The sequence below is a fragment of the Salmo salar genome, chromosome ssa20 (assembly GCF_905237065.1).
Source record: "Salmo salar chromosome ssa20, Ssal_v3.1, whole genome shotgun sequence".
Taxonomy (NCBI): domain Eukaryota; kingdom Metazoa; phylum Chordata; class Actinopteri; order Salmoniformes; family Salmonidae; genus Salmo; species Salmo salar.
The window spans coordinates 71,608,386-71,630,466 of record NC_059461.1 but is presented as its reverse complement, the minus strand read 5'-3'; the positions used below and the strand labels follow the sequence as shown (position 1 = coordinate 71,630,466).

Here is a 22,081-nt window from a genome sequence, read left to right as displayed (position 1 = left end):
AGACGTGGTTTTCCTTTTTTTTAATGAGCTGTCACAGGCTGCCAGTGTGTAATATTCATGCTGTTGCGGTTGTACAATCAGATTGTGTGTATGTTGAGGGGAGGTGGGGGTGTTAGTCTTAAGAAGAAACCTAGTGTGATGATTTTCATTTCATCTTTTCCCTTTTGTTTGGTCTGTTTTCACGCTGAGCATTCAAATATTGATTTTAACTTAGCTACTCCACTCGAGGCGACCACAGGTATCTCTGTACAGTCTTAGTCCGATCCTAACTGTAAAATACACAACCATAGGAGAGAAACAGAACGCTCAACTCTTAAAGGTCACTGCTCACCATAGCTTGAAATACGACACCATAATCACGTTTCGCCTCAACTTTGGAGGTCGAGTGGAGCCTGAGAGGGAGCCCGTCACTCAAGCCAGTGTTTACTGAATGGTTCTCTGCAGCTTCGCTAGACAACCAGACACCTGCAGTTCCTTACCACCGGCTCCCAGCAGCAGAGAAAGACAAAGTCCCAGGCGTTGCAGGTGTTCAGAGCAGCCTTGGCAGGGAAGGCTTATTTCAGCCTGGATGTCTTGAAGCTTCCTTCCCCTGGTTGAAGATCACAGGTATAGGCCCCCGAGTGGAAGGTTATTAGGAGTCCGGGGCCGTCTCGGCAGGGCTTGGTGTGGTGTTGGCGGATAGGAGGAAATGCCATGGCCGCATTCCATTCTGAGGAAGAACCCCGTTTCTTTAAATCCTAATAGAGCCTCGTCTCATTTAATTGGCACACTTCATGCCTGAGCCGATCGTAATCTGTCCTCTCCTTCAGGGAGCTGCGAGACAGACGATTCGAGCCAATGCTATCTGACAGGAAGAGACTCACTGCGGAAGCCGGATAAGTTGAGCTCATCCAAAACTCTGGCAGATCCCTTTGACAAAATCTTCAAAATGTGGGCAATCTCAGAGCAGAGAATGCTTTACCTTGTGTGCTTCAAACAGCCGTCCTCCTTCCTTCCCAATCCCTACACCACCACCTTCCTTCACTCCACATTCCACACCAATCACCAAAGACTGTCACCTGCTATCTATATGAGATTTAGTCAAGCGAGTGGGTGCCAGCAATCTATTCAATCACACTCAATCACACTCAATCTTCTTTAAACAGCTAGGGTCTTTGAGTAGAACAGAGGGCCTACAGGTGCTTTATACCAATGACCCACTGACTTAGTTCTGAGGCAATCCCGTCTTACCCTAGGGGAAATGTTCTAGAAGGATTTACTGGGCTAAAGCCTTACATGGACGCCAAACCATATAGTGAGGACTGTGGGACCATGAAACCCACTGACCAGGGGATCTATGGGTTAGTATATCGACATAAAATAACAAGTGTGCATTACTTTTGTGGATAGTAGAGGTCGACCGATTAATCGGAATGGCCGATTAATTAGGGCCGATTTCAAGTTTTCATAACAATCGGTAATCTGTATTTTTGGCCAAATATTTTACATTTTATTTTTTTAAATATATTTTTTAACCAGGCAAGTCAGTTAAGAACACATTCTTATTTTCAATGACGGCCTAGGAACGGTGGGTTAACTGCCTTGTTCAGGGGCAGAACGACAAGTTTTTACCTTGTCAGCTTGGGTATTCAATCTTGCAACCTTACGGTTAACTAGTCCACCGCTCTAACCACCTGCTTTACATTGCACTCCACGAGGAGCCTGCCTGTTACGCGAATGCAGTAAGAAGTCAAGGTAAGTTGCTAGCTAGCATTAAACTTATCTTATAAAAAACAATCAATCAATCATAAACACTAGTTAACTACACATGGTTGATGATATTACTAGTTTATCTAGCCTGTCCTGCATTGCATATAATCGATGCGGTGCGCATTCGCGAAAAAGGACTGTCGTTGCTCCAACATGTACCTAACCATAAACATTAGTCTTTCTTAAAATCAATACACAAGTATATATTTTTAATCCTGCATATTTAGTTAATATTGCCTGCTAACATGAATTTCTTTTAACTAGGGAAAATGTGTCACTTCTCTTGCAACAGAGTCAGGGTATATGCAGCAGTTTGGGCTGCCTGGCTCGTTGCGAACTGTGAAGACTATTTCTTCCTAACAAAGACAGCCGACTTCGCCAAACGGGGGATGATTTAACAAAAGCGCATTTGCGAAAAAAGCACAATCGTTGCACGACTGTACCTAACCATAAACATCAATGCCTTTCTTAAAATCAAGACACAGAAGTACATATTTTTAAACCTGCATATTTAGCTAAAAGAAATCCAGGTTAGCAGGCAATATTAACCAGGTGAAATTGTGTCACTTCTCTTGCGTTCATTGCACGCAGAGTCAGGGTATATGCAACAGTTTGGGCCACCTGGCTCGTTGCAAACTAATTTGCCAGAATTTTACGTAATTATGACATAACATTGAAGGTTGTGCAATGTAACAGGAATATTTAGACTTAGGGATGCCACCGGGTAGATAAAATACGGAACGGTTCCGTTTTTCACTGAAAGAATAAACGTTTTGTTTTCGAGATGATAGTTTCCGTATTCAACCATATTAATGACCTAAGGCTTGTATTTCTGTGTGTTTATTATATTATAATTAAGTCTATGATTTGATATTTGATAGAGCAGTCTGACTGAGCGGTGGTAGGCACCAGCAGGCTCGTAAGCATTCATTCAAACAGCACTTTCGTGCGTTTTGCCAGCAGCTCGTCGCAATTCTTCAAGCATTGCGCTGTTTATGACTTCAAGCCTATCAACTCCCAAGATTAGGCTGGTGTAACCGATGTGAAATGGCTAGCTTATTAGCGGGGTGCGCGCTAATAGCGTTTCAAACGTCACTCGCTCTGAGACTTGGAGTAGTTGTTTCCCTTGCTCTGCATGGGTAACGCTGCTTCGAGGGTGGCTGTTGTCGATGTGTTCCTGGTTCGAGCCCAGGTAGGAGCGAGGAGAGGGACGGAAGCTATACTGTTACACTGGCAATACTAAAGTACCTATAAGAACATCCAATAGTCAAAGGTATATGAAATACAAATCGTACAGAGAGAAATAGTCCTATAATTCCTATAATAACTATAACCTAACACTTCTGGGAATATTGAAGACTCATGTTAAAAGGAACCACCAGCTTTCATATGTTCTCATGTTTTGAGCAAGGAACTTAAACGTTAGCTTTTTTACATGGCACATATTGCACTTTTACTTTCTTCTCCAAACACTTTGTTTTTGCATTATTTAAACCAAATTGAACATGTTTCATTATTTATTTGAGGCTAAATTGATAGTATTATGTATTATATTAAGTTAAAATAAGTGTTCATTCAGTATTGTTCTAATTGTCATTATTACAAATAAATAAATAAAACCGCCGGATTAATCGGTATCGGCTTTTTTTTGGGGCCCTCCAATAATCGGTATCGGCGTTGAAAAACCATAATCGGTCTACCTCTAGTGGATAGGTGGTGAATTTGACTATTTGGTGAATTTCATCATTGCTGATAACAAACCATGAGGGACCCAAACCTGATGACATCCATAATACCTGCAGACCTGCAGTCCAGCCCCCTCACCCGATAAATAACCTCAGAGCTCAGGGACTTTCAGGAGAAAGCCATTATTTAGGATGGCCATTAGTCAGGGCTATTTAATTGAAAGGCGAATTACCTGATGAAAATCATGGAACACCCTATTCTCTTTATAGTGCACTACATTTGACCAGAGCCACATATGCACTACCCATAGATAGACTCTTAGGGTTTGACATTGAGGAGGACATTGCCCCTAAGAGCTTGGATACAATCGAGGTGGAGTGCCCACCCTCTGAATAGCACATAGACTCCGAGAAGCTGGTATGGAAAGACCAATCATCTCTATAGGCTGAACCACACTCGCAGGCAAGAAAAAGGACCTGAATTAGAATAGAAAACATCACCAAGAGGCAGCAGTATAACTTCCTATTTCCAAGTGAGCATTTAATAATCTTCCCCTTGACTGCAGGAAACACTACCAATACGCAGAGCAAGCAAAGGTCACAGAGAATATGAAATCATTTGTCTTGTTCGCTCTCTTTCTCTCTCTGGCGAAAAAAAAGCAGGTTCAGTTAGCTCTCTCTCTCTCTCCATTCTATTCTTGAGGCTCAAGCCGTAATCATCGGTGATTTCACCAGGGTTAAAACCACAGAGCAGCCCTGCAACCACACAGTGGAACAGAGCAGAGGAGGAGTCAGTAGGGTACCAAACAAACCTGCTCTCCACATCATTTACACAGTAAACTGATAGAGGAGCTAGCAGCAGCTAACAAAGCAGCAGCTAACAAAGCAGCAGCTAACAAAGCAGCAACTCCTTGGTGCTGTGAACCAGTCACATAAGACATATTAACCTTGTATTAGAGGCAAATCCACAATGGTATTCACAGCCTGGTTCTGTAGGAGGCCCTGGACTAAATAACAAAACTGTTGTCGGGCTGGCATGTGGCCCAGTGGAGGAGGTGGTGAACAAGTTAAGTACAAAGGCTGCTGGGCCTCCACTATGGGGCTGTGAGGTAGGCTAGAAGCCTTCATTAAAGCTGTGAACAGGTTAGGTTAAGCGAGGTACGGGTAAGGAGGGAAGGTGATACACTGTGGGACAGTGAGGTAGATAAAGCAAAGACATTGTCACCTCCAAGAGACAGAATCAACACAAGCCCACAAATAAATGTAGTTGAAAGAAATCATTACTATTATGACAAAAAATGAAAATGCCCAATTGAATATATATTCATTTCAAATCCTTCCTGGGCAGTATAAGGCGTGTGAGGACGTTGTCTTTGGTCTGTGCCCTATGCCTTCTACTCATCTGTAGAAGAAGAACAAGAATCCAATCAGTACAGCTTCACTGTGATTACACAGAGGGGTGAGACAGCTTTGGACAACACTGAATCAACTGTGTTTTCAATCTTCACAAGGAGATTCAGTTTCACTCATTGACTCTGGGGCAATGAGGAGCATTCTGAGAGCTTATTAGGAAGACAAGACCAGACCAGACCAGACCAGACCAGACCAGACAAGACAAGACAAGACAAGACAAGACAAGACAAGACAAGACAAGACAAGACAAGACAAGACAAGACAAGACAAGACAAGACAAGACAAGACCAGACCAGACCAGACCAGACCAGACCAGACCAGACCAGACCAGACCAGACCAGACCAGACCAGACCAGACCAGACCAGACCAGACCAGACCAGACCAGACCAGACCAGACCAGACCAGACCAGACCAGACAAGACAAGACAAGACAAGACAAGACAAGACAAGACAAGACAAGACAAGACAAGACAAGACAAGACAAGACAAGACAAGACAAGACAAGACAAGACAAGACAAGACAAGACAAGACAAGACAAGACAAGACAAGACAAGACAAGACAAGACAAGACAAGACAAGACAAGACAAGACAAGACAAGACAAGACAAGACAAGACAAGACAAGACAAGACAAGACAAGACAAGACAAGACAAGACAAGACAAGACAAGACAAGACAAGACAAGACAAGACAAGACAAGACAAGACAAGACAAGACAAGACAAGACAAGACAAGACAAGACAAGACAAGACAAGACAAGACAAGACAAGACAAGACAAGACAAGACAAGACAAGACCAGACCAGACCAGACCAGACCAGACCAGACCAGACCAGACCAGACCAGACCAGACCAGACCAGACCAGACCAGACCAGACCAGACCAGACCAGACCAGACCAGACCAGACCCACACACACACACACACACACACACACACACACACACACACACACACACACACACACACACACACACACACACACACACACACAGACATACATACATACATACATACATACATACAAACATACATACATACATACATACACACACAGGCAAACACACACACAGACACGCAGCCAGCCAGCCAGCCACACAGGCACGCACGCACGCACACACACACACACACACACACACACACACACACACAGCCAGAAAGACAGACAGACACGCACACAGACAGACAAAACACACACACACACACACAGCCAGACACACACAGCCAGGCAGGCACAGACAGACATACAGACACACAGGCACACAGACACACACAGCCAGACACACACAGCCAGCCACACACAGCCAGGCAGGCACACAGACACAAACGCACAGGCACACAGACAAACACACACAGACAGACACAGGCTCTGGGTGCCTCAGAGGTGGGCATCATGACAGATATAATCCCGTGGACTAGAGGAGTCTACTTCCCTCTTTCATCCCTCAGTAACCCCTGGACTAGAGGAGTCTACTTCCCTCTTTCATCCCTCAGTAACCCCTGGAGATGAGGAGTCTACATCCCTCAGTTACCCCTGGACTAGATTAGTCTACATCCCTCAGTAACCCCTGGAGATGAGGAGTCTACATCCCTCAGTAACCCCTGGAGATGAGGAGTCTACATCCCTCAGTAACCCCTGGACTAGAGGAGTCTACATCCCTCAGTAACCCCTGGACTAGAGGAGGCTACATCCCTCAGTAACCCCTGGAGATGAGGAGTCTACATCCCTCAGTAACCCCTGGAGATGAGGAGTCTACATCCCTCAGTAACCCCTGGAGATGAGGAGTCTACATCCCTCAGTAACCCCTGGAGGTGAGGAGTCTACATCCCTCAGTAACCCCTGGACTAGAGGAGTCTACATCCCTCAGTAACCCCTGGACTAGAGGAGTCTACATCCCTCAGTAACCCCTGGAGATGAGGAGTCTACATCCCTCAGTAACCCCTGGAGATGAGGAGTCTACATCCCTCAGTAACCCCTGGAGATGAGGAGTCTACATCCCTCAGTAACCCCTGGAGATGAGGAGTCTACATCCCTCAGTAACCCCTGGACTAGAGGAGTCTACATCCCTCAGTAACCCCTGGAGATGAGGAGTCTACATCCCTCAGTAACCCCTGGACTAGAGGAGTCTACATCCCTCAGTAACCCCTGGAGATGAGGAGTCTACATCCCTCAGTAACCCCTGGACTAGAGGAGTCTACATCCCTCAGTAACCCCTGGAGATGAGGAGTCTACATCCCTCAGTAACCCCTGGAGATGAGGAGTCTACATCCCTCAGTAACCCCTGGAGATGAGGAGTCTACATCCCTCAGTAACCCCTGGAGATGAGGAGTCTACATCCCTGAGTAACCCCTGGACTAGAGGAGTCTACATCCCTCAGTAACCCCTGGAGATGAGGAGTCTACATCCCTCAGTAACCCCTGGACTAGAGGAGTCTACATCCCTCAGTAACCCCTGGAGATGAGGAGTCTACATCCCTCAGTAACCCCTGGAGATGAGGAGTCTACATCCCTCAGTAACCCCTGGAGATGAGGAGTCTACATCCCTCAGTAACCCCTGGAGGTGAGGAGTCTACATCCCTCAGTAACCCCTGGACTAGAGGAGTCTACATCCCTCAGTAACCCCTGGACTAGAGGAGTCTACATCCCTCAGTAACCCCTGGAGATGAGGAGTCTACATCCCTCAGTAACCCCTGGAGGTGAGGAGTCTACATCCCTCAGTAACCCCTGGAGATGAGGAGTCTACATCCCTCAGTTACCCCTGGACTAGATTAGTCTACATCCCTCAGTAACCCCTGGAGATGAGGAGTCTACATCCCTCAGTAACCCCTGGAGATGAGGAGTCTACATCCCTCAGTAACCCCTGGACTAGAGGAGTCTACATCCCTCAGTAACCCCTGGAGATGAGGAGTCTACATCCCTCAGTAACCCCTGGACTAGAGGAGTCTACATCCCTCAGTAACCCCTGGAGATGAGGAGTCTACATCCCTCAGTAACCCCTGGACTAGAGGAGTCTACATCCCTCAGTAACCCCTGGAGATGAGGAGTCTACATCCCTCAGTAACCCCTGGACTAGAGGAGTCTACATCCCTCAGTAACCCCTGGACTAGAGGAGTCTACATCCCTCAGTAACCCCTGGAGATGAGGAGTCTACATCCCTCAGTAACCCCTGGAGATGAGGAGTCTACATCCCTCAGTAACCCCTGGAGATGAGGAGTCTACATCCCTCAGTAACCCCTGGACTAGAGGAGTCTACATCCCTCAGTAACCCCTGGACTAGATTAGTCTACATCCCTCAGTAACCCCTGGAGATGAGGAGTCTACATCCCTCAGTAACCCCTGGAGATGAGGAGTCTACATCCCTCAGTAACCCCTGGAGATGAGGAGTCTACATCCCTCAGTAACCCCTGGACTAGAGGAGTCTACATCCCTCAGTAACCCCTGGACTAGATTAGTCTACATCCCTCAGTAACCCCTGGAGATGAGGAGTCTACATCCCTCAGTAACCCCTGGAGATGAGGAGTCTACATCCCTCAGTAACCCCTGGAGATGAGGAGTCTACATCCCTCAGTAACCCCTGGAGGTGAGGAGTCTACATCCCTCAGTAACCCCTAGAGGTGAGGAGTCTACATCCCTCAGTAACCCCTGGAGGTGAGGAGTCTACATCCCTCAGTAACCCCTGGACTAGAGGAGTCTACATCCCTCAGTAACCCCTGGAGATGAGGAGTCTACATCCCTCAGTAACCCCTGGAGATGAGGAGTCTACATCCCTCAGTAACCCCTGGAGATGAGGAGTCTACATCCCTCAGTAAATGTAACCTTTTATATCACTGCTTAGCTTTCGTGGCTCTGCTGTACTGTGCAGAGAATGTTTTTGGGGCGGAGGTAAAAGTCAGATTGAATTCAAGCTGGATTTAGGTTATATTAGATTTGCTTTGAATAGTATTTTTCCATTTCTATAAAGTCAGGTTTTCACACATTAGAACAGTACATCAAGATAAAACATCATATAACCACAAATAATAGTTACGGCTGTTGTTGATGACAGGCTAAATGAACTAAACACTGAGTGTGACTCAATGTAAAGTCCAGGTACAGTTTCTCTGATGGCAGGTGAAAGGTCAGAGAGGGGTCAACAACAAATGCAGGAGTTGTTGCAGCTCACCCAGATAAGTCCACTTTGTTTTGAGACAAACTCCAAACCGATTATAACAAACGTATGACTAAGCATTAGCAACCCTGGCTAATTAGCCTGCTCTGGGTGTAAACAAGGCAGGAGAGAGGAAGGGCGAGGGGGATTGACTGGGCTCCCCTTTTTCTGCAAATTTGGAAGATTACGCCAGGAAATGGGGAGAGGTTAAGATTGCCCCATTGCATAATCATGATGATGAATCATCTCGTTGTGCTGTCCCCATGTTGTTTTGTCCCAACTGTAAAACTCCTGAGAGAGAATTGTTCACTTTGTCAAGACTGTGTGAAAACTGCATTAGGTTTATAACACTGGGTATAGCTAGCTGATAAAGCACTACTCTTGGAGGGCAGAGGAAGGAGATTAATTAGTACCATATGCAAATAATATCCCAAAAGACAGTCACTCTGGTCTGTAGTAAGACAATACATAGCGTAGCACTGAAGGGTAGATGGCTGTATGTCAACAGAGGTGGCAGTGTCCCTGGTCCATTTAAACAGACTCATTCAGTACAGTACATGTAGCTTCCTGTGGCCTAGGGCTCCTGGGCCGTCACAGCTCTGCTTAAGATGCACTTTGGGGCTGACACATTGAACAGGGAGGAAAGGCCTCTCTTCTGTAGAGCATTCTGTCATAGTAGTACACACACACACACACACACACACACACACACACACACACACACCAGCCTGCTAGGTCTGGGAGAGCACAGTCTGTGAGGAGACAGATCCTATGACCCTGGTGCCCCACGCCACCTGCTTCCTACCCCTATGAAGCACACACACACACAGCCAACAGCACTCTGCTAATTGGCTAATTCTGGATCCACACCAAAGAAAACACACACAAACTCAGACATTGATAAACACACATGCGGATGCGCGCACTTCCAGCCCCCTCCTCCCTCCCTCTCCTCCCTCCACTTCTGACTTCTTCCCTCCAAAACACAGCTGCTGTGCTTGGTACAGGTGTGCTCCCATTTCTCTGAGAGGACACTGGCAATTAACTGCTTTATTCACTCAGATGGACACACACACACACACACACACACACACACACACACACACACACACACACACACACACACACACACACACACACACACACACACACACACAGAGGGTGCAATAGTGCGGGCAGACAGACCGGGCCCTGCGGCCATGGGTTCAGTGTGGTGACCCGGGGAAGGGGGGGTATGGGGCCAGGATCCAGCCCCTTTCTGTCAGTCAGTCTGATTGGGCCTCCTCTAACCCAGGACCGCTCGAGACGTTTCCAGGACAGGAGCCATGTGGCCCGTTCCTGAAAGGTCCAATGCAGCCGTTTTTATCTCAATATCAAATCCCTTCTGGGTAACAAATAAGTACCTTACTGTGATTTTTTCAATTCAAATGGTCAAAAAGAAAGAAAAATAGCTTCTTAGCAAAGAGACATTTCTCAAGCAAGAATTTTGCTAGGACTGTCGGAGTGGGGAGGAGAAAACTGAAAACTAGCTGTTATTGGCAGAGAGGTTGGAAACGTATCTTTATTATTGGTCTATTAACTAATTTACCAAAATTACATCCCACCAGAACAGCCTGACATTTCAGGCGGTCTTTCAAACAGTTCTTACACTAAAAGGGCATTATCATCGTTTTAATAATTTCACAGTATTATTCCAAACTCAGTGTGGAAATATACACTGCTCAAAAAAATAAAGGGAACACTTAAACAGCACATCCTAGATCTGAATGAAAGAAATAATCTTATTAACTACTTTTTTCTTTACATAGTTGAATGTGCTGACAACAAAATCACACAAAAATAATCAATGGAAATCCAATTTATCAACCCATGGAGGTCTGGATTTGGAGTCACACTCAAAATTAAAGTGGAAAACCACACTACAGGCTGATCCAACTTTGATGTAATGTCCTTAAAACAAGTCAAAATGAGGCTCAGTAGTGTGTGTGGCCTCCACGTGCCTGTATGACCTCCCTACAACGCCTGGGCATGCTCCTGATGAGGTGGCGGATGGTCTCCTGAGGGATCTCCTCCCAGACCTGGACTAAAGCATCCGCCAACTCCTGGACAGTCTGTGGTGCAACGTGGCGTTGGTGGATGGAGCGAGACATGATGTCCCAGATGTGCTCTAATGGAGTCAGGTCTCGGAGAACGGGCGTGCCAGTCCATAGCATCAATGCCTTCCTCTTGCAGGAACTGCTGACACACTCCAGCCACATGAGGTCTAGCATTGTCTTGCATTAGGAGGAACCCAGGGCCAACCGCACCAGCATATGATCTCACAAGGGGTCTGAGGATCTCATCTCGGTACCTAATGGCAGTCAGGCTACCTCTGGCGAGCACATGGAGGGCTGTGCAGCCCCCCAAAGAAATGCCACCCCACACCATGACTGACCCATCGCCAAACCGGTCATGCTGGAGGATGTTGCAGGCAGCAGAACGTTCTCGACAGCGTCTTCAGACTCTGTCACGTCTGTCACGTGCTCAGTGTGAACCTGCTTTCATTTGTGAAGAGCACAGGGCGCCAGTGGCGAATTTGCCAATCTTGGTGTTCTCTAGAAAATGCCAAACGTCCTGCACGGTGTTGGGCTGTAAGCACAACCCCCACCTGTGGACATCGGGCCCTCATACCACCCTCATGGAGTCTGTTTCTGACCGTTTGAGCAGACACATGCACATTTGTGGCCTGCTGGAGGTCATTTTGCAGGGCTCTGGCAGTGCTCCTCCTGCTCCTCCTTGCACAAAGGCGGAGGTAGCGGTCCTGCTGCTGGGTTGTTGCCCTCCTACGGCCTCCTCCACATCTCCTGATGTACTGGCCTGTCTCCTGGTAGCGCCTCTATGCTCTGGACACTACGCTGACAGACACAGCAAACCTTCTTGCCACAGCTCGCATTGATGTGCCATCCTGGATGAGCTGCACTACCTGAGCCACTTGTGTGGGTTGTAGACTCCGTCTCATGCTACCACTAGAGTGAAAGCGCTGCCAGCATTCAAAAGTGACCAAAACATCAGCCAGGAAGCATAGGAACTGAGAAGTGGTCTGTGGTCTCCACCTGCAGAACCACTCCTTTATTGGGGTCTTGCTAATTGCCTATAATTTCCACCTGTTGTCTATTCCATTTGCACAACAGCACGTGGAATTTATTGTCAATCAGTGTTGCTTCCTAAGTGGACAGTTTGATTTCACAGAAGTGTGATTGACTTGGAGTTACATTGTGTTGTTTAAGTGTGTTGTTTAAGTTGTTTTAGTGGTGTGGGGGCTGTGCTTTGGCAAAGTGGGTGGGGTTATATCCTGCCTGTTTGGCCCTGTCCGGGGGTTTCATCGGATGGGGCCACAGTGTCTCCTGATCCCTCCTGTCTCAGCCTCCAGTATTTATGCTGCAGTAGTTTATGTGTCGGGGGGCTAGGGTCAGTCTGTTACATCTGAAGTATTTCTCTTGTCTTATCCGGTGTCCTGTGTGAATTTAAATATGCTCTCTCTAATTCTCTCTTTCTCTCTTTCTTTCTTTCTCTCGGAGGACCTGAGCCCTAGGACCATGCCTCAGGACTACCTGGCATGATGACTCCTTGCTGTCCCCAGTCCACCTGGCCGTGCTGCTGCTCCAGTTTCAACTGTTCTGCCTGCGGCTATGGAACCCTGACCTGTTCACCGGACATGCTTGTTGCACCCTCGACAACTACTATGATTATTATTATTTGACCATGCTGGTCATATATGAACATTTTAACATCTTGACCATGTTCTGTTAGAATATCCACCCGGCACAGCCAGAAGAGGACTGGCCACCCCTCATAGCCTGGTTCCTCTCTAGGTTTCTTCCTAGGTTTTTGGCCTTTCGAGGGAGTTTTTCCTAGGGAGTTTTTCCTAGCCACTGTGCTTCTTTCACATGCATTGCTTGCTGTTTGGGGTTTTAGGCTGGGTTTCTGTACAGCACTTTGAGATATCAGCTGATGTACGAAGGGCTATATAAATACATTTGATTTGATTTGATTTGTTCCCTTAATTTTTTTGAGCAGTATATATAAAACAGAGGAATATCCTGTTTTTAACTGCATTGGACCTTTAAAGTAATCACTGATCTAACACAACTGGACAGGTGAAAGCAGGAGCTCCAGTATTTCAGCTCTCACAAATCCAGTCCTGTCAGATCAGTGACTACTACAACGAAGGGAGGAAGGAAGGAGGAACTTTCTAAATTGTCAAACAAGGACTTAGAGAGCCAGGAAAACCCAGGCCACTCAATCAAACCCCGGCTATGTCCCCAATATCTCTGGAAAAATAATGAGAATATTCAAACAATGCCAAGAAGCTAAAACGGACACTTTAGAAGAGACAATAGAATCAGTCCCACTACATGCCTGACAACTGATGAAACAGGTCTGATGGTACCAGCAGCAGGATATGGGGGAGACTCATCTAAACAACCAGCCTCACCAGCCAGTGTAGGAACCAGACACCTCCACAGCCAGTGTAGAAACCAGACACCTCCACAGCCAGTGTAGAAACCAGACACCTCCACAGCCAGTGTAGAAACCAGACACCTCCACAGCCAGTGTAGGAACCAGACACCTTCACAGCCAGTGTAGGAACCAGACACCTCCACAGCCAGTGTAGGAACCAGACACCTCCACAGCCAGTGTAGGAACCAGACACATCCATAGCCAGTGTAGGAACCAGACACATCCACAGCCAGTGTAGGAACCAGACACCTCCACAGCCAGTGTAGGAACCAGACACCTCCACAGCCAGTGTAGGAACCAGACACCTTCACAGCCAGTGTAGGAACCAGACACCTCCACAGCCAGTGTAGGAACCAGACACATCCACAGCCAGTGTAGGAACCAGACACATCCACAGCCAGTGTAGGAACCAGACACCTCCACAGCCAGTGTAGGAACCAGACACATCCACAGCCAGTGTAGGAACCAGACACATCCACAGCCAGTGTAGGAACCAGACACCTCCACAGCCAGTGTAGGAACCAGACACCTCCACAGCCAGTGTAGGAACCAGACACCTCCACAGCGAGTGTAGGAACCAGACACCTCCACAGCCAGTGTAGGAACCAGACACCTCCACAGCCAGTGTAGGAACCAGACACCTCCACAGCCAGTGTAGGAACCAGACACATCCCACAGCCAGTGTAGGAACCAGACACATCCCACAGCCAGTGTAGGAACCAGACACATCCCAGGGAATGAGTCCGTACACCTCCACAGCCAGTGTAGGAACCAGACACATCCCACAGATCTGTATTAGAGACTTGATGAGATCCGATAGAGTCCATCACCTTGAAATCACACATCCCCTGAACGACCCAGGACAAGAAGAGGACATCACTTCCAAATAAGCCTTACCTTGCCAAACTGTTCAAAATACTGCTTCACATCTTCAACTACTGTGTTCGCTGATAATCCTCCGACGAATATTTTCTTTGTTCTTGTGACCATCTGGAAGGAGAGAAGAAGAGAGAAGAGAGATCACCATATGAAAGCATTTTAGAGGACAAATCTCAAGAGCATTCACTGTAAGGGGCCAAATTCATAGTTTGAGTCTGAAAACAGCATTGAGTAGTGTAGCATGTGAGCTGCAAGTCTGCGGTCATTTGTTGGGGTGTGTAGGGACGTGTCCAGAGGACCACCTGTCGCTAATGTCACTACCTGTGCCCTGTCCTTCCCAAGGCCACACAATGAGTTATGACACTTTTAATTTCACACACAAGAGGAGAGGAGAGAGAAGAGGAGAAAGAAGATATGAGAGAGAAGAGGAGATAGGAGAGAGAAGAGGAGATAGGAGAGGAGAGAGAAGAGGGGAGGAGAGAAGATAGGAGAGGAGAGGAGAGAAAGGAGAGAGAAAAGGAGAGGAATGGAGAGAAGATAGGAGAGAGAGAAGTGGGGAGGGGAGAGAAGATAGGAGAGAGGAGAGGAGAGAAAGGAGAGAGAAGAGGCGAGGAGAGAGAAGAAGAATGGAGAGAGAAGAGGGGAGGGGAGAGAAGATAGGAGAGAGGAGAGAGAAGAGGGGAGGAGAGGAGAGAGAAGAGGGGAGGGGAGAGGAGATAGGAGAGAGGAGAGGAGAGAAAGGAGAGAGAAGAGGGGAGGAGAGAGAAGAGGGGAGGGGAGAGGAGATAGGAGGGAGGAGAGGAGAGAAAGGAGAGAGAAGAGGCGAGGAGAGAGAAGAAGAATGGAGAGAGAAGAGGGGAGAGAAGATAGGAGAGAGGAGAGGAGAGAAAGGAGAGAGAAGAGGGGAGGAGAGAGAAGAGGGGAGGGGAGAGGAGATAGGAGAGAGGAGATAGGAGAGAGAGAAGAGGGGAGGGGAGAGGAGAGAGAAGAGGGGAGGGGAGAGGAGATAGGAGAGAGGAGATAGGAGAGAGAGAAGAGGGGAGGGGAGAGGAGAAAGGAGAGAAGAGAAAGGAATCAAGGTTTAAACCCAGAGGGTCAAAGGAGAGAGCACATCCCTCCCCTTGTCCACCACCATCCATGGTTGGACTACCCATCAGCACTAGCAACACAGTCCGACACAATGGATGGCCGAGCGCAGCCAGGGAATCCGTCAACATCGCTCACATTTATCACCCGCCATCTTTAGGAGCAACAAGCCAGCACCACTTCAGTCTTCATCTCTCTACCTTCCTTCCTTCTCCTCTCTCCGTCCGTCTGACATCTTTCCCTCCCTGCAGTTTCATCTGCTTCTCGTGATAGATAATCTGCCTGTATGTCTTTATCCCCAGTCGTTTTCAGGCTGGGCTTGACGCTAGCACGATGCCTCAACTAGTCTGCTGAGGTTTTTCAGCTCCTGCTGTCTTTACGCCTTCTGACAGGGATGTGGGCATCAGTGTGTGTGTGTGTGTGTGTGTGTGTGTGTGTGTGTAGGGATCTCTCAGGTCCTGGAACAACGCAATTACTCTGTCCATTTCTCTTCACTGTGACACCAGACAACAGGCCTTCATCTTCCCTCTCTCCTCTTCCTCCATCCCTATCCTCCTACTGTCTCTTTCCCTCTCTCCTCTTCCCTCCATCCCTATCCTCCTACTGTCTCTTTCCCTCTCTCCTCCTCCCTCCATCCCTATCCTCCTACTGTCTCTTTCCCTCTCTCCTCCTCCAATCCCTATCCTCCTACTGTCTCTTTCCCTCTCTCCTCCTCCAATCCCTATCCTCCTACTGTCTCTATCCCTCTCTCCTCCTCCAATCCCTATCCTCCTACTGTCTCTTTCCCTCTCTCCTCTTCCCTCCATCCCTATCCTCCTACTGTCTCTTTCCCTCTCTCCTCCTCCAATCCCTATCCTCCTACTGTCTCTTTCCCTCTCTCCTCCTCCAATCCCTATCCTGCTACTGTCTCTTTCCCTCTATCCTCCTCCTCCTCCAATCCCTATCCTCCTACTGTCTCTTTCCCTCTCTCCTCCTCCAATCCCTATCCTCCTACTGTCTCTTTCCCTCTCTCCTCCTCCAATCCCTATCCTCCTACTGTCTCTTTCCCTCTCTCCTCTTCCCTCCATCCCTATCCTCCTACTGTCTCTATCCCTCTCTCCTCCTCCCTCCATCCCTATCCTGCTACTGTCTCTTTCCCTCTATCCTCCTCCTCCTCCAATCCCTATCCTCCTACTGTCTCTTTCCCTCTCTCCTCCTCCAATCCCTATCCTCCTACTGTCTCTTTCCATCTCTCCTCCTCCAATCCCTATCCTCCTACTGTCTCTTTCCCTCTCTCCTCTTCCCTCCATCCCTATCCTCCTACTGTCTCTATCCCTCTCTCCTCCTCCCTCCATCCCTATCCTCCTACTGTCTCTATCCCTCTCTCCTCCTCCAATCCCTATCCTCCTACAGTCTCTTTCCCTCTCTCCTTCTCTGACACCAGACAACAGGCCTTAAATCTTCACTCCATCCTTCTTACTGTATACCTTCTCTTCCTCTCTCTCCTCCTCTCACCTGGCATATGACTGCTGACTCCCTCCTACACATTAGCATACAGGCTGATGGTTAGAACAGGCTTTCAGCAAATTAGACATCAGAGCAGCTCTGAGATGAGACAGTAAGAAGCCTCAGCTGCAGTGACGACTGACTGCAGTAGTTCTGCACCTCCTCCACAGTGAGGAGAAGGTCTAGAAGGACACCTCTACACCACTGACAGACGGCATCTAGGGCCAGGGCATTTACTGTAGGCATCACATCACTGTCCACCCTCAGCTTCAATATCCCTCACAGAAATATACAGGAGCAACTGATGATAACTAGCTGGAATAACGATCCACAGCTGATGCTGTGAAGCAGCTAGACAGTTTCCTACCTGTATTTCATAGAAGTTTTGTTTGAATTGGAGGGAAAGGACAAAAAACCTGGTGTGTGGATGGTCATGGCTGTTACAAGATGAACGGCATCATAAAGCAGTGAGGTGTCAGAGAGAGAAGCTTACAGAATCATTCAGGTTGAGGTAATGGATGGAGTCTGTCGCCTCTCCTTGTCGTGTACTAACATGCCTCAACAGGAGAAGCAAGCGCTCTCTCTCTCTCTCTCTCTCTCTCTCTCTCTCTCTCTCTCTCTCTCTCTCTCTCTCTCTCTCTCTCTCTCTCTCTCTCTCTCTCTCTCTCTCTCTCTCTCTCTCTCTCTCTCTCTCTCTCTCTCTCTCTCTCTCTCTCTCTCTCTCTCTCTCTCTCTCTCTCTCTCTCTCTCTCTCTCTCTCTCTCTCTCTCTCTCTCTCTCATTGGAGAGATCCAGGCGGGTGCAGTTAGTTACAACACCAAACTGTGTCTCATTATTTGTGCAAATTTGAAAAGCTCTACCTGTGAAGCAGTGGAGAGGGTGACGAGGGAGAGTCGTGCCGAGAGGAGGCGAGAGGTTCAGTCCGTGATACAAAGATATGAACACAAAACAATGTCTGGGCTTAAACAAGACAGGTCTTTATCCCTCCTCTCCACCCAGACACTAGTCAGGGCTCAGAGCCAGGTCTATACCCCTCCTCTCCACCCAGACACAAGTCAGGGCTCAGAGCCATGTCTATACCCCTCCTCTCCACCCAGACACTAGTCAGGGCTCAGAGCCAGGTCTATACCCCTCCTCTCCACCCAGACACAAGTCAGGGCTCAGAGCCAGGTCTATACCCCTCCTCTCCACCCAGACACAAGTCAGGGCTCAGAGCCAGGTCTATACCCCTCCTCTCCACCCAGACACTAGTCAGGGCTCAGAGCCAGGTCTATACCCCTCCTCTCCACCCAGACACTAGTCAGGGCTCAGAGCCAGGTCTATACCCCTCCTCTCCACCCAGACACTAGTCAGGGCTCAGAGCCAGGTCTATACCCCTCCTCTCCACCCAGACACTAGGCAGGGCTCAGAGCTAGAGATCTTCGGGCAGGGGTTGGCAGCTGGATGTTAGTTTATTGGTCAGAGAAGACTGTCAAATCACCGGGACTTGAGCTAAAAATTAGTTTAATTTAGGAAATCTGTTCCCAATTATTCCAACAACAACAAAAAAATACAAATGATACAAATTAACTATACTCTGGCCACGCGACCATCCGCTCAGACAAAAATGGTCCGTGGCTGAATCTAGCTGTCTGAATCTAGCTGTCTGAATCTAGCTGTCTAGCTGTCTGAATCTAGCTGTCTGAATCTAGCTGTCTGAATCTAGCTGTCTGAATCTAGCTGTCTGAATCTAGCTGTCTGAATCTAGCTGTCTAGCTGTCTGAATCTAGCTGTCTGAATCTAGCTGTCTGAATCTAGCTGTCTGAATCTAGCTGTCTGAATCTAGCTGTCTGAATCTAGCTGTCTGAATCTAGCTGTCTGAATCTAAACCCCTGGTTTAGGGGATAGAATAGTGTCGGTCCAGGCAGAGATTTAGGCATCTTTGCAATCTCAAGTACCTAAATTCCCAGGCCGAATCCATGAATATGAAAAAGCAGTCTCTGGAGAGCGCCGAGTGGAGAAATGGGAATGACACACCAGCGAATGGCACGGCCTGATGGTGATGGAGGAGAGAATGCAATGTGTTTTCTATCTGTGCAGGGAGCCAGTCGCTGACTTGGGGAATTCTCAGTCAGTCTCCAGCTGCTGATGCTGGTGTTTAGGCCCTGTCGTCTTTCATGGACCGAGCTTGATAATTCTTCTCCCTTTCTGTGCTCCTGCCTTCCCCTTTTTGAGAATGTCAGCTGTCAGCCTGCCGCTGAAAGATTCTCCCTCACACACGCGGAGACACCACGACACGTCTGGAGTGGGCTGAGTTGTTCTGCCTGCTCGGGCTGTGAAGTGCTGATAAAACCCCAATGACAATAGGAGGGAAACAGGTGAGAGGTTTCACAGATGACAGAGACTCTGAAGAGAAGGTTGTCTGTCATCAGCAGGGGTTTAGTCTCTCTCTGTCCTGTGTTACAGCTAATGATGTAGAGGCACTTTTAGAACCTGCCTGTTTGGCGAGCATCAAGTCAACCACAGGGAGCAGATAGAGGACCAATCAAAACATACATTTCCATTAACACGATCAATGAAATGCAAAAAAAATGTATGTTTTACTGAAAATGTATGTTTTGTTGTGTTTTTAAGAATGCTCCTGAGGCACCTGGTAAAACTGCTGACCGCGATCAGTGACTCTTCCAAGAGCAGGAAAAGAATGATTTAACTCTGCAACTCAGGACTTCCTTCAGAGGATGTGCGGACTTCAAAGTTGACGAACAAAAGGAGGATGGATGACGAAGGCAGAGCGTGTCCTGCAGCCTCATGGCATGGAGGCAAATGATAGGAGTGAAGACTGATTATTGAATCTATATTCCTCTGGGCACAGAGGAGATCTAATTAAGATCTTTCATTAGATGTGCTGTAGCCCTCAAACACAGATTCTTATCCAGGCACAGAGCAGGACAACTAAAGGAAAATAGTCACGGAGGGTTGAAAAAGGTGACGCTGTCCCAATATGAACTGACTAAATACTATAGTGTGATTTATGCAGGCGATGCAGGTATAGTGTTAACAGTCGTCAGGACAAGAGGAGAGAGGAGTGTGGAGGGGAAGACCTGCAGGATATTAACTCTATAACCTCCCAAGGAAGCAGTGCAGTGGTCTGTGTAATGACGTGCGTTACTTTACCTATTTACTTGTGATTAAGAGCCAGTCTCTCCACTGTGATTAAGAGCCAGTCTCTCCACTGTGATTAAGAGCCAGTCTCTCCACTGTGATTAAGAGCCAGTCTCTCCACTGTGATTAAGAGCCAGTCTCTCCACTGTGATTAAGAGCCAGTCTCTCCACTGTGATTAAGAGCCAGCCTCTCCACTGTGATTAAGAGCCAGCCTCTCCACTGTGATTAAGAGCCAGCCTCTCCACTGTGATTAAGAGCCAGCCTCTCCACTGTGATTTAGAGCCAGCCTCTCCACTGTGATTTAGAGCCAGCCTCTCCACTGTGATTAAGAGCCAGTCTCTCCACTGTGATTAAGAGCCAGCCTCTCCACTGTGATTAAGAGCCAGCCTCTCCACTGTGATTGAGTCTCACTACGACTGCTGTTCAGACTATGTAAGAGGAAGACGAGACGCCCCAACACGAGACTCAGCTGATTTGATTGGACGAGACGCCCTTATACACGACTCTTTATGTCTGGACCCTGCCTGATTAGAGTGAGATAATCAAGTCCCCTCCTCCTGCCTTCAATCATCTCCAATCACACATTCAGCACTGATTACCAAGGTCCTTATACATATGGTTTTAACCATGCCCCCCCTCAACAAGCTTCAGATAATAAAGTTTTCTGAAAGACAGTGGCTGCGAGTTAAAAAGCCCGCCCCCCCTTTTCCTTTAGCTTATGCCAGGCGTGTCACTGGCTTTTTGAGTGACAGTGCGACAGCACGCTTGCCACATTCTATTCACGCTCTCTAAATTTAGCTGCAAAGCTCCAATTTGTCCATATTTGCGAAGTGGAATTGTAATGCACATATTCAAATGCGCTCGGCAGCCACTAACCCTGACTGACAGCCATAGTCCTGTTTGACTGAACGCTCCCACTTAGCTGATTAGTTACATTTGCCTGGATGGATGTAGAGAGAGGCTGCCTGCTTTTGGCTGCCTGCTTTTGGTCGCCGGCCCAGGCCACCCACCCAAACACCCTCTCCTCAGGACCCCCCAGTCAGACAGGGAGAGAGACAGGGAGAGAGACAGACAGAGTCATCGAGACACACTCCTCTGGCAGAAGGAGACCACACACCGCTACACAGGAACAGCATCAATACTATGAAAGTGCAGCATCAGGCCTACAGATGAGTATTGTCTGGCTTCAGTTATCTCCACATAACTACACACAACAACATGTCCCAGAAATAGCATTCAAACTAGATCATGTGCCATTTGACCCTGTCTTTTTAAAAAGGGCAACAAAAATCGTCAAGCCTTTGAGACTAATCCAGAAGGTCAAAGCAGGGTCAACTTCCATGGATTAGAGTGTAGTAGCCTAGTACTTGATAAAACCATTCATTAGCCAGATACCAGACTGAACACATAACCTAAATCTCAATGCCGAGACGATATGGTAATGATACCTGCTGTACACTGCAGAACAGAAGCTTCCTTTTGGTTCCACCAGAGGATATAGGATGTAACAGGAGTTAAAGCCCTGCGTTGACATAAGCATGCAGCATGTGGCCTTCTTGACGTAAATATAGCGTGTCCTATAAGGCTTCAAAGCAATAGCATGCAGCTCCGCAATCACCTTACATCAAAGAGCATCATCTTCAGGTTAGAGCTGAGGTCCTTGTATAACCATTACACCCCGGTGAGACATAAACACTGCTCAGTAGAATGATATTCCACTGCATGTCTGTTTCTTTTACAGAATGCTTTTTTAATATTGCCTTGGTAGGACAGGCAGCAATATTGTACCTTGACAAACAGAGGCAATATCCCCTCCTTTCTTTTATCTTAATGATTACATGTGCTTTACACTCCTACCCATAGTCAATATATTATTTTACGGTTATGAAGATTGATAGAAGCAGCTTGTAGATTATTAGAGGACCCCAGTGATGCTGAGTACAGATACACCTCCTCCCAGACTCACACAGGAAAGAACACATTGAATCCTCAGCTT

General features: G+C 47.6%; 1 protein-coding gene across 9 annotated transcripts in view; it reads right to left on the bottom strand.

Moving 5' to 3' along the window:
• Nucleotides 1–22,081, bottom strand: part of LOC106581265 (RNA-binding protein Musashi homolog 2) — a 403,525-nt gene that overhangs the window by 290,653 nt on the left and 90,791 nt on the right. For all 9 annotated transcript variants that reach the window (XM_045703896.1, XM_045703895.1, XM_045703899.1 and 6 more), the window contains exon 6: nucleotides 14,391–14,483. In XM_045703896.1, coding sequence (XP_045559852.1) covers nucleotides 14,391–14,483 — 93 coding nt within the window. The remainder of the gene's footprint in view (nucleotides 1–14,390; nucleotides 14,484–22,081) is intronic.